Source organism: Humulus lupulus, chromosome 5 (assembly GCF_963169125.1).
Source record: "Humulus lupulus chromosome 5, drHumLupu1.1, whole genome shotgun sequence".
NCBI classification, from domain to species: Eukaryota; Viridiplantae; Streptophyta; class Magnoliopsida; order Rosales; family Cannabaceae; genus Humulus; species Humulus lupulus.
The window spans coordinates 123,581,024-123,593,831 of NC_084797.1; the positions used below are offsets into that span (position 1 = coordinate 123,581,024).

The 12,808-nt window shown below is 36.1% G+C and overlaps 1 protein-coding gene and 2 long non-coding RNA genes across 3 annotated transcripts; all 3 read left to right on the plus strand.

Moving 5' to 3' along the window:
* The first annotated feature begins 786 nt into the window (after positions 1-786).
* On the plus strand, positions 787-7,207 carry LOC133779439 (uncharacterized). The gene is made up of 10 exons (XM_062219399.1): positions 787-879; positions 4,390-4,471; positions 4,664-4,704; positions 4,961-5,074; positions 5,382-5,496; positions 5,643-5,833; positions 5,922-6,038; positions 6,741-6,821; positions 6,946-7,084; positions 7,185-7,207. Exons 1-10 carry the CDS (start codon positions 787-789, stop codon positions 7,205-7,207), a joined length of 996 nt encoding a protein of 331 aa, XP_062075383.1.
* LOC133780594 (uncharacterized) lies at positions 7,207-7,980 on the plus strand. Its single transcript, XR_009869436.1, has 2 exons — positions 7,207-7,583; positions 7,705-7,980. It is a non-coding gene; the product is annotated as an uncharacterized LOC133780594 (long non-coding RNA).
* A 207-nt stretch (positions 7,981-8,187) lies between these two features.
* Positions 8,188-9,179, plus strand: LOC133780595 (uncharacterized). Its single transcript, XR_009869437.1, has 3 exons — positions 8,188-8,249; positions 8,335-8,417; positions 8,568-9,179. It is a non-coding gene; the product is annotated as an uncharacterized LOC133780595 (long non-coding RNA).
* The last annotated feature ends 3,629 nt before the right edge of the window (positions 9,180-12,808 follow it).

A 12,808-nucleotide genomic window follows, 5' to 3' on the forward strand; every position in this document is an offset into this window, starting at 1 on the left:
TTTCCTTTCTTGGACATATTTCCCTTACTCTTGTCCTTGTCATTGTTCTTCTTCCTATTCTTGGTTTGATCCTCAGAGGATGAATGTTTCTCTTCAGCGACATTTGCCTCTTCCTCTTTAGTTATAATTTTGTTAAGAGACTCAAATGTTTACAGTTCATTCAACAATTGGGTCATGTTGAATTCCAACTTATTCATAATATAGTTGGTAGAGAACACAAAGAAAACACAAGTGAGTGATTCAAGAATGATGCTTACTTGAATACATTCATCAATGACAACCATATGAACTTCTGCTTCATGCATCACGTTGAGCATGCTCTGGCCATGTTCATGCATGGAAACATCTTTTTTCATCTTTGTATTTGTGTAGGTTTTAGTAGCACTACACCAAATACCCATTTCCATAACACATGAATATAATACTAATAAAAAAGTATTATGGTAGTGTATTATATTGGGCAACACGTGAATGGGATATAAAATGAGTTATAGTGTTGGCGAGTGAGTGAATTTATTTAGAGGGAAACTAAAAATATATCTTTATTTTTTTTCTACTTCTCTCTCGTGTTCTCCTCTATCTTTCCCGAATCACTCTCCTCTATCTTGCCCAAATCACTCTCCTCTATCTTTGCCCAAATCACTCTCAGTATAGAGCTCAACAAACGTGCAGTGGCGATGGTGAATCGGAGAATGGCGTGGTTGATTTGACGAGAAGGAAGATACGAAGAGGTCCGAGAGGGAGAGGAAGGAGTTCGAGGAGAGGGAGAAGGCCTGGCTCGAGGCCATGGAGATGAAAAGGAAGAAGATTGAAGAAGAAGAAGAAGAATATGAGGAACAACGAAAGAAGGCACTAGACGAAGAGTCTCGGAAACAGCAGGTACTTTCTTATTTTCTTTACTTTCTCGGAGTATTTTGGTTTTAACAACTGTTTGGTTGCTGGAAAAGAATGAAAAACTAACCAAATTACCACTTCTTTTTGAAATTTTCTGGTTGGAAATTGCTGGATGCTCAACATACATGGGTGAACAAGAGTATGAATATACAGGAATGTAGGGCTAAATGTGTAACGACCCAAAATAGCTAATAAGGCTTAAGGGCCTTGATTAGCGTGCCAGGAGGGCATGATAGGATTTATGTGTGATTTTATGAGTTAAATGCATGGTTATAATTTAAAGCATGTTATATGACTATTTGTTTATCTGAGATGCATGACTATGTATATTAGTATGCATGTAGGCCCGGATCGTGTTAGAAGGGCATAATTGTAATTTTGGCCATGTTGGGCATAACTATATTGATATGTGATGATTGTTGAGACCACAGTGGTATGTGGGTGTATATGTGATTTGTGACTCGAGGCGATCCCAGTGAGCAGGCTAGCGGAAAGTCATGACGGGAATTTATACCCGGCTCGGGGCGAGCCTGGGGGTATGAACAGGAATTCAGTGAATAGATTGAGATTTATTTTGATGATGGGGGATACTTATTTGGTGGTTTATCAGGTGTTGGAAGGTAGCGGGAAAATATTAGAGACACTTGAGGATTAACGGGAATTGGGTAAAATGACTAAAATGGCCCTATTTGGACAAAAGGATTTAGAGTTAATAGGAAGGGCATTTTGGTCATTTGGCTTTTAGAGATTTATTTATGAGGCTTTACACTTAGGGGGGATTTTTAGAGAGTGTTGGCTGTGGAGAGAAAGAAAGAAAAGAAAGAAAAAGGAAAGAAAGAAAAGAAGGAAAACAGAGGGGTTTTCACAAGGGTCGGTTTGTGCATTTTTGCACCATTCTGCTCCATTTTTCTTGGAGCAAAGCTTAGTGGAGAGCAATGGTAGGCTGAGCATCAAGGACCTTGGGTTAGGCTTGAAGATTTGGCAAGAACACATCAACTTTTGAGGTAAGTTCTTGGAGATTTCTGTTTTAGGGTTTTGATGGTTTGAGCTGTGTTTTGAGCTGAGTTGATGGGAATTTTAGGGAATTTCTGGACAAACTTTGATGATGAACAAGCTAAGGAGGCCTAGGGTTGAATCATGGTCGAAATTTCATTAATGGTATGATTTCTAAGACTCTATCTTTGTGGTTTGCATGAATTTCTGGTTTAGGGTTGTTCATGGTAGATTTTGAGTTTTGGGTTGCTTGAGCTTGGGATTGGGTTCTTGGGATGCTTGGGATGAGTGTGAGGTGTTTATAAGCTTGATTTTGGGCTTGGAAAAGGTTTGGACAAGTTTGGGGTTGAATTGGTTGAAGGAAATCGCAGAAAAGCAATTTTGGGTTTTCTGGGCTGCAACTAGCGCTACAGCGCTAGTCAGTGGGCGCTGTAGCGCTAGCCCCTGTTCTTGGGGGGGGCATTCTGCTTGTAGCGCTACAGCGCCCTCTTTAGAGCGCTGTAGCGCTGCATTGTTCACAGAGGTGAATTTTTGGGTTTTGATGAGGGATTTTGACCTAGGGTTCGGGGCTTGATTCCGCCACTTTGTTTTGGGGATTTAGGACTTCCCGGGGGCTCGGGATTGGTCCCGAGGCTAGGTATTCGGAATTGAGGTTCGGTGTTGACTTCGGCCTATGTTTGTGCCTAGGTGTGCTCTAAGGCTCGGGTGGGATCGTGCTCAAGGAGTCAGGTGATCTAAGCTACTGAATGGAAAGGTAAGAAAACTATAACACCCGTAGGATAGGGCATGGGCCCATAGTGTGATTGCGGGGCACGGCCCTATATTGCATGTTGCATGATGAGATGATTGTCGGGCATGGCCCTATATTGCATGACATGTTAGGATGCAGACTTAAATGAATTGATATTTGTTTGAATGTTGTTGTGTTATACTATATGTGTGATTATAATAAACTGAACGGCAAGGGCCGAGAGCGGCGTAGGCCGGGTGCGGCAGCGGGGCCGGAAGTAACACTTAGCACATGGGATGCTATAGTCAGGGCAGGGCCCGGTGGATACATGTGTTATCCTTACGGTGTGAACCGATACCCCAGGCTTCGGTAAGGCTTCTTGGGCGGCATGGCCGTGTTTGCTTAGTCTAATGGTTGACTTGTTTATCTGTGGACTATCTGATATGATTAACTGTATATTTGCATATGTTATGTTCTGCATGAGTTTTCTTGCTGGGCTTCGGCTCACGGGTGCTCCGTGTTGCAGGTAAGGGCAAAGACTGAGTCAACAAACCATGAGTACGGAGAGCGTGAAGCGACGCGTACATGTTTGGCCTGCCCGACTGCTTTGGTTGGGGGTTTATTCGAAAATGGCTGTAATATTCTATGATTTTTTATAACTGATCAATTGTAAACTTATTTTAAGATGTAAATAGTTTTCAAACCTTATTTTGGGATCCCAAATGTTTAATACTAGAAGTTTTATTGAAACAACGCATTTTTCTAAGATTACAGCCTTGACCTTTAATTAGTCACACTTTTGTTTCAAAACCTCGGTTAGCGAGTTCACTGCACACTGTTTTGTCTTAAAACTCACTTAGTAACGGCTCTAAGGAAGTAGGGCGTTACAAAATGTCTGAGCAATTTTTCCTGTACGACTTATACAAACTCAGATATCATAGGTGAAGGCAGTGCCTACGTCATCTGGTTTGGAGATCTTTATGATATTCGACAATTTCCTTCCAGAGGACAAGATCTATTTGATCGACTATCAAAGAGTGAAAGAACTTAATTATCGTGTACTCAAATGCCTAGCAGAACGCACCCTTGCTAATCGGTATCAGGTTATGGTGTCAGGAGGTGATGGTTACGATTGAAGGAGTAAGTCTCAGTTGCTTTCAGCGGTTATGATGTGTTTTTCTTGTATAAGTTTTATCTGTTCTTGAAACTTGATTGTTACATTTCATAGGAAACATCTAAATGAAGACTACAGTCTTTTTTAATGTTTACTCTGGTTTCCTCTATTATACATGGTCATTTGAAGCTTATATCTCTTTGCAATTCTATGAACACCCATTATTTGGTCATTATTTTGGAGTTTTGAGATTTTGGAATAATTAATGAATCTTAATGACTGACAGCAATAAATTGTGAAAGTGAGAGAAATTAGGAACTGCTTCAGGAGAACCTGTTTATTAGTAAACTCCTTTCTTTTGGACCTTTTATGTTTCCACAGTTGTATTGTATTTGTATTAACACTTATTGACTTGTATGATAATCCTAGATGTCTCCTGGTGGTTTCTTGCAATGATTGTGTAGTTTCAGATTGGATGCATGTGATTTTACCTATAGCTATGGAAAGGGGAGTTTGCGTAATCACAAACATGGGTGCAAGTAAGAGTACAAAATGAAATTCTATGCAATAAGCAAACTTGGTTTTTTTAATTAGTCTTATAGATAAATGTTCTTACTATTGTTTCCTTTTCTGGGCAATGGATTCATTTGGTGCATAGGAAAAAGTTGTAGAAATAGCCAGCAGCCTGGGACTGAATGTATCTGTTGGTGCTGCTTATGAGGTTTCTGTTGGCAAAGCAGGTATTTCAAGTTACTTTTAGGAGGTACTTGGTGAATTGTAGATAATACGTTGAAGACTTTATGAACACTAAGTGCTACAAAACATTCAATTAAATCAAGGAATGTTTTATGATTTAATTATGTCTTTATTTTAATTGGATAACAATAAGTACTATATATCTTAACAAAATTTACATTTTGTTGTCTATGTAGGTTCGAGATCACCTCATGAGAAATCACATAGCATGGAAGGTGTAAGGTTCTACTACCTCTAATTATAACTTTGATTGGTAAATAATATTTGCATCTCTAAAGTTTGATATAATTGTGCCAGTTTCTTTCACTATAAAATGTTAGTTGTACCAGTCTATGGAACCCTTTTGCAAATTGGTCATGAAATATCTATTTGCTGTAAATTAAGATTGTGACCCATTAGCAATTTATAGTATTGTCAACTTTATGTGGTCTTTTGAGATGTTGGACCTTACCTTTCTAGTATGATTGATGAAGGGTATTAGCACATATCTTGGAGCAGCTCCCATTGTTGAATGTTTGGAAAAGCACCAACCTAATGTAGTAAAAACTTCTCGTGTTGCTGATGCTGCCTTATTTTTGGCGCCAATGGTATGAATTTTGTTTATTCTCATACAAAATTAATTACTCTTAAGATATTTCCAAGTAAAAAAAAAGGTTTTCTTTATAAAAATATAAAAAGCAGCAATGTTTCTTCCTTTCTTATCCATCTGTGTAAAACTGTTATTGGAAAGGTTGTAATATTGGGTAGTGAGATCATTGAATGGGTAATTTTACCTAAAAGTTTCATCACATCTCTTGATTGTGAGCAACATAACTAGAATTTTTCTTTACTAATTGTGTCATGGTTTGATTTAGATAGGATAATTTCTAAAGGATTCTTCTGTTGTATGAATAGATATATGAACTGGGTTGGAACTGGGACAATTTAGAACTTCTAGCACAGGGGTCTCTGGCTGGCCATCTTCTGGAGTGTGGTTGTCAACTTACTGGGGGATACTTCATGCATCCAGGTGACTTGTAAATTTAGTTTAATCAACGTTAAAAAAGGGGGCTTTGAAGGCAAAAGTGTAGCTTCTTCTTTTTTGTTATTTTTTATACAACAACTCTTCTTATATAAATATATATGGTCATAGTGCTATGTATTTGTTTCTTTTAGGTGACAAATATCGGGACATGTCTATGTCTCAGATCCTTGATTTGTCACATCCTTATGCTGAAATAAGTTATGATGGAAGAGTATGCGTAGCAAAGGCAGAACATAGTGGTGGGGTCTTAAATTTCAATACTTGTGCTCAACAACTTCTGTACGAAATTGGGGACCCCAGTAGCTATGTCACCCCTGATGTGGTAAGTCTGTGTTCGTATAATTCTATTCCGAATGAAATGGGAGAACAATAATTGACTGAGATGGTTATCTATTTGTCCTTAAATGCAGATTATTGGTCTTCAGAATGTTTCATTCTCTCCCTTGTCAAGTTGCAAGGTTCTTTGTGTTAGAGCAAAATCCTCTGCTGGTTTGGTCCCTGAAAAACTCCTGCAATTGATTCCAAAGGTGATGCTTTTAATGTTTCTAGCTAATTCATTATGTAATACATAAGCAGCAAATGGAGGTTTATTCTCTCCGTGTACCATGCTTGTGCTTGAAAGTTTTATTTGGAACTCTGGTGCATATTTAATCAGTAAAGAGAGCTCATCTTTCTATTGCTACCATTGAAATACCTTTATTTCAATAGTCTATGCAAATATGGGAGCCACTCTGATCTTTTATCACTTGCTTTGGTCAAAGACTGCTCATAAGTTCCAAGATCGTTATCCTTTGATGGTACTAATAGCCTGTGTTCTTATAAAATAAGGACTGTTGGTGTCAGTCAATGCAATCGATTCTTGGTTAATTTAGCACTAATACCATATCCAGTGTAATTGGTTACATTTATTGCATCATTGGCCTACATGTTTGGAATGTCTCTGTGCTTGTTTAAATTTAAGTCATTTTAAGTGCTCAAGCTATTGTTTTTTTTTACCATCTTAGCCAGCGTCATATTCCCTAAGATTATGCTATCAGGAAGGAGTTAACCTTTTATCATAGTGTTTGCCTTCACTATTTAAGTATATATTTCTCCTGTGACATGTGATCTTCCCCTCTCCTTTCTTTCAGTCAACAGTTAACATTAACCATATTTTTGCTCTGTATTGAAAACCCTTTTTTGTTTCTTGGTCTGTGGTTATACTAATGTGTTGTTGTCAAAATTTTCAGGACTGTGGTTGGAAAGGATGGGGTGAGATATCTTATGGAGGATATGAATGTGTTAAACGTGCAAAGGCTGCAGAATTCCTGGTGGATAAGTTTTAAGTTTGCCACGGCTATTTATTTATTATATAATAAAACTATTCAAATGAGGGAAAAAAAATGAATTTTTGAGTGTTTGCATTGTATTAATCTATAATTGATGTTTTATTAGGTCAGATCATGGTTGAAAGAAATATTGCCTGGCATCAACAGTTCTGTATTTTCTTATATAATTGGCGTCGATAGTCTAAAAGCAACTAGCATTGGTGATGACGCTTCATCTTCAGCCGCTAGTATTGATGTAAGGTTGTGTATGGATGGATTATTTGAGCTGAAAGAACATGCATACCAATTTACTAGAGATGTTATAGCATTATATACCAATGGACCAGTTGGTGGTGGTGGTATCAGGTCAAGTTCTTTTCAGCTTCTGAACCTATTTTCTAATTTACTAGCGTTTTAATGAGCTTACACATTCCTTGGTGGTTATAGATTCATCTCTAGATGCAATAAATCTTTGGTTCTTTATTTTCATAATAATTGGTTTCCTGTGCCCAAAACCGAATGAGAAGTTGTAGATTGAATTGTTGTTAGAGCTCATGAAGTTAGTTATTTACTGATTAGTGGTGCCTTCCTAAATATACAATCGAAGATATATTTAATAGAGATTGACCTTGCTATATTCACCTTTATATTATGCGTTTTCTATTCCCCGATTGTTGTGATTGATCTATTTCCACTGATTATTATTTTTTCTTTACTGACTGCAGTGTTGGACACAAGAGAGAGGTCATTCTTGAAAAACAACTGGTACTCTCTATGCTATATCATCTGTCTCACCATCGATTCCCAAAATTAGTGTTTAATCTCTCCTCTTTGCACACCACAATATGAACTTCTGAGTTGTGTTTCTCTGTTTTTGGTCATTAAGCTCAATCGTGAACATGTTGCTTGGAAGACATCCATAAAGCACACTGTAACAAAATCAGATCCTCCAAGAATTAGCCATGAAAACCTCATTAAAACTCCAGTTTCTCAAGGACCAGTAGAAGATGTTTCATTTTCTGAAAGTGACATCTCTCCTGCGCACTGTAACTTGTGGGATGATTTTAATTGGCTTTTACATTTGCAAGTGGAGAGCATTTTATGGTTCTAGTAGTGTCATCATGCCAATGCAAAATCATTTGAGGCCTTGGATGATATGAAGGTATTTCCTTTACCTAACTGTAATTTCATTCTTAGTTCATAGCTTTGAAATTCTGTTTCACATTATTGCTGCTCCTATCTAGTACTAGTCAAAGTAGTTTTTCTTTTCCTGTGACAACACTACTTCATGCTTCTCTTGCAGAAAAATTGTGATGTGTTAGACCTGAACTGCCAACCCAAGAGATCTAGCTATGGGTTATCTGAGGGCAAATTTATATTTGCTTGTTTTAACCAGCTATACAAGATGGATCATGATATTTTCAATACATGGTTAGTCGAGTGTTTATATTTGCATAACTTTGAATTGATTGAATCACAGCAATAACTATATTGATCCATGCGTCGATAAATGCAGGTGCAACATCCTTAAGCGAGTACCAAATAGTGCACTTTGGCTTCTCAGATTTCATGCTGCTGGCGAGTCGAGACTCTGCAATTGTATTGCCATTTTACCATTTCTCAAGATAAATTATTTACATGCATAATATTTTAATTATTCTTTGTTATTTATATTTCATAATGTAGTAATGGGTATTTATCTTACAAAGGAAAGATAAATTAGTAACTGATAAACTATTGGTGTTCCAGATGCTGTTCAAAGAGGTGTACAACCAGATCAGATTATTTTCACAAATGTTGCCATGAAGGGTGAACATATCAAGCGTAGTGCTTTAGCAGATTTATTCTTGGACACGTAAGCATGCTTAATACTTTTTTTCTATTTTTTTATTATTCAAGTGTATTTATCTTAGTACATTACAATATATAACTTTATTTTGACATTTGATGTTGCTATTGCTGATTGATTTTTCTATTGTTGTTTTGTTTCTTTATTTTTTTTTGGTGGTGTGTGCTCTGTAGCATTGCATTTAGTTAGCTTAATATTTAGCTCATATTTTCTTGAGTCGTTGCACCAGAATTCCCTTAATCAAGAGCCATATTTTGTTAGAAGTGAATCATGTCTTATTAACAGAATGATTTTTCAACTGGTTACAGGTCTTTCCCAGAGCTTGGACAGCAATTTTGATTTCTCTAGAAAATAGTGGCATGTGGAACCTTCGAACAAACAATCTAAACTCATGGTATCTAGGCCAGGAAACGTACATTAGTGTCGTAAACTCTGAGTTTGTGAGAGGAATTGCAGAAGCAGCAGAAAGTAAGTTCAATTCAATTTCGTTTTCTGGTTTTATATATGAGTTGCAATCAACATGAATTAGAAATGCCACAAAGAATAAGACAATAAAATTTTTACATTATGAAAAGAATAAATGGCTTATTTAGTCCTATTATAATCGTGCCACTGGTTTCTGTTGTGGGTCTTGGGCTCTTTGCAAGGGGATTCCTACTTGTAATGTCCAGAAAACTCTGTTACTTTAGCTTTTTTTATAAGCTAAAGCTATTACATTTTGCTTTGATTTTCCCTGAAAAAGATGCGATTTTTACCTGTGTTTTGGGGGTAACAGAAGTGTTTGTACATTAGTAACAAGGTTTTAGTTGCTGGCATAGTTTGGTGGCCATATATTTTCCCAATGTCCCCACTCAAGGGCCTTAAAAACAGAAAGAGGTCTTAGATCACTATTGGGTTCCATGATTAATGAGTTGATTGAGTAATCAAGATAATGATTTAGACAAAAGATTTGTTTTTTTTTAATCAACTGGGGCTCACTTTTGTGTTTGGTGTTCATCAGAGTTCCATGATACAGCCGGTAACTATGCATGATTGCAATTTAATTTAAGCAGTTGTGTTATACAGATTTTGTTGCAAATTGCTGTTCCAACTAGAACAGATGTTCCAGAGTGTATACTTTTGTCTAAATTTGCATTGCTTCTTCTTGTCTTTGCCTGATTTGCAAATAGTTTTATTCTTTATGTTTCCTTGATTAATTCAAGCCCTGGCAGAAGGACTAGCATCTGTTGCATTTTAGGAATTCTTCTTCTTTAGTAAGGAGAGAAAAACTCATTGGAATGTCTAAATTTAAGTTGAATTCCTTGTGCTAGATCCTTTAGTAGTTTAATGTGTTTCTATGTCTAAATTTGAGCTATAAGCTTTATGTTTTGAGTTCTAGGTTACTTCTGATTGTAGCTTGGGGTTGATGCAGAATAGTTTTCTATTTTGTCTCTCCATCTTTTTACTGTCATTGTTTTAAAATAATTTACTCAGTCAACAATGGTTAAGATTTCTTTTTTCAGAGTTAAACAACTTACCTTGTTTGAGGAAGTACACTTCAATTCTAAGTGCGTTTTGTTTGCTTTGTTGCTAAAATTCAATTAATACACTGTTTCATATTGCATTTTCACAGATCAAAAACTCACAAGCCAGGTCCATGAAATTGTTGGACGAATTAACGACAGATTTGGAACATTGACAGTTGTTCCAATACATCACTTGGTTCGTTTATGGCCATCTTAGTCAGTAATTACTATATGAATGGACAATTTATATCTCACTATATTCTTTTTGGGCTATTTGTTATTTGGACAAATGTTTTAAGTGTTGTTGACAGTTGTGTATATTGAACCGTATCTTATCATTGTTAGATTAAGCAATCATTCTTTTAGACACAATGGTTCTATATTTCAAATGGTATAGGCTTACCTGGTACGATTAAAATAGGACCTTGAGAGTGTTAAGCGTGGTATAGATCACATTAGTGACCCATCTATGTGGTATCTTGATGAGTAGGTCACATCATTGTGCCCCATCTTTGTTTTTTTCTTGAATTGGACCTCAGTTTCTCATGCCAGTGCGTCTACTAAATGTCTAAACATAAAAGCTAATAAGCTATATGTATTTTCATTCATATGATATTTATACACTCCAATTTTGCTATGATTATTTCTCACATGTTAGATGTAACTTTCTAGTTCCTAAGGAGTAACGATTGTGTACTCTTTCTGATCCTATCTTTCTTTCTTTACAGGATCACTCTCTTGATTTCCATGCTTTATGTGCTCTATATGCTGTCACAGGTACAATTTTTTGTTCTTTTTAATCTACTCTCAGATTATTTTTACTCCACAATGATGCATTCCAATTTTCTTACTTAATTTATTTCTGCGCATACCTTTTTTCTCTTGATTTCCTTATTGTAAACTTACCTGCCACCCTCTCTTTCCCTACTTCCTTTGGGGTTTGAAAAAGCTATCTTAAAAGTCATCTTTTACATCATATTAGCTATCTGTTTCTTTGGATATAAAAAATATCTCTGAATATTGTTGCTAAGAAACTCTGAGAATGAAAGACAGAGTGCTGAGGTACATGACAAGGAGATATTTAATATATTAGTTATTAGTTTTAGAAAGATCCCATACTTGTATTTGTGAAGTTATAGATGGACTATAATGAAATTTTATTTTTGTTCAGTGAACTAAATGATACTGTTGTTGAGGCGGAAATACGAATTTGAGATGCAACACCTGATTTTCCTAATAATGATGCAATTAAAGGCTATTTGCGTGCTAATAATCGATTGCTCATACTGGTATGATTTTATATGAAACTTCATTGTAGTGGAATTGTTACTCTCTGATACATTCACTCTCTATATTTATAGCATATGTAGTCTATTGGTTAGTGGTTACAAATCGTTTTGGAGATAAAATAATTAACTTTTGTCTACCCTTGAAGCCCAAGACCTTGATCAATTGTGTATTTGTCCATTACTGTACAATTCTGTCTACAAAGACAGCAGTTATTCTTTGGGAAAAGCTATCCTGGCTACTAAAACAGACATGCTGCATAATAGATTTTTGTTTGGTTGTTTATTCTAGGTGTCAATATCTCTATTTGTGTTTGGGTTTGGATTGTGTTAAAGGGATTTCCAATATCTCTCTTGATGTTTCAAAATAGTATTTGATTCATAACTAGAAGGGATCCTTCTCTGACAATGATTTTGGTCCAGAATTGTTGGTTAATAAAACTTCCAAGTTTAGTCTGTTGTGTTTTCTCTCTCTGTTTTTTTTTGGTAGTGGCTTCGATCATAAAGCACACTTTGCTAGGGGTGAGCATTGGGCGGGTTGGTCGGGTTACAAGACATTTTTACCCGTCCAATGTCATAATCGGGTTAGCAAAAGTGACCCGTAACTTGCCCAATTAAGAAAAAAAATTTAACCCGTCTAATAATTTGGACGGGTTGGTCGGGTTAACCCGCCCAAACCGAAATTGTATTTGGTTTGGGCGGGTTGGTCGAGTCAACCCGCCCAAACAAAAGTGGTAATTTTTTTTTTAACATTTTTGTAATTTTTTTTCTTTTAAATACTAGTACTAATAGTGTGAAGTTTATATTTTTAAGCTTAAAACAATATTTTAAATTTATAGTCAAAAAATTAAAATAAAACTTAATTAATTTATATATTTATTTGAATATATTAAAAATAATAAATTCTTAATTGGGCGGGTTGGGTTATATTGGGCGGGTTGATAATTATTTTCAACCCGCCCAATGTAACAATTGGGCGGTTTAAACTTTGGTCGGTTTATTCGGGTTGCGTTTTTTGACGGTTTTTTCGGGTTGGTTTGGGCAGTTTATTCGGGTTGGGCGGGTTGTAAAACTTTTTGCACAGCCCTACACTCTGCTGCTGATTTTTGTAGCTTAGTTTATTGTGGTGTTCTATTTGTGTTTCTCTTTTATGAGTTTCTTATGGCTTGTTGGACTTAGTATAAATACATGGTCATGCTCTTTATTTAATCTCTCAAACTATTTCATACTAATGAATTGGCACAACCATTTATGCTCCTTATTGCTTATTTTTTAGTAAGCCTTATCACATGTTTGCCTTGCGCACATATAATATGAGTGCCATCTAGATTCTAGGATATTGGATCTTAT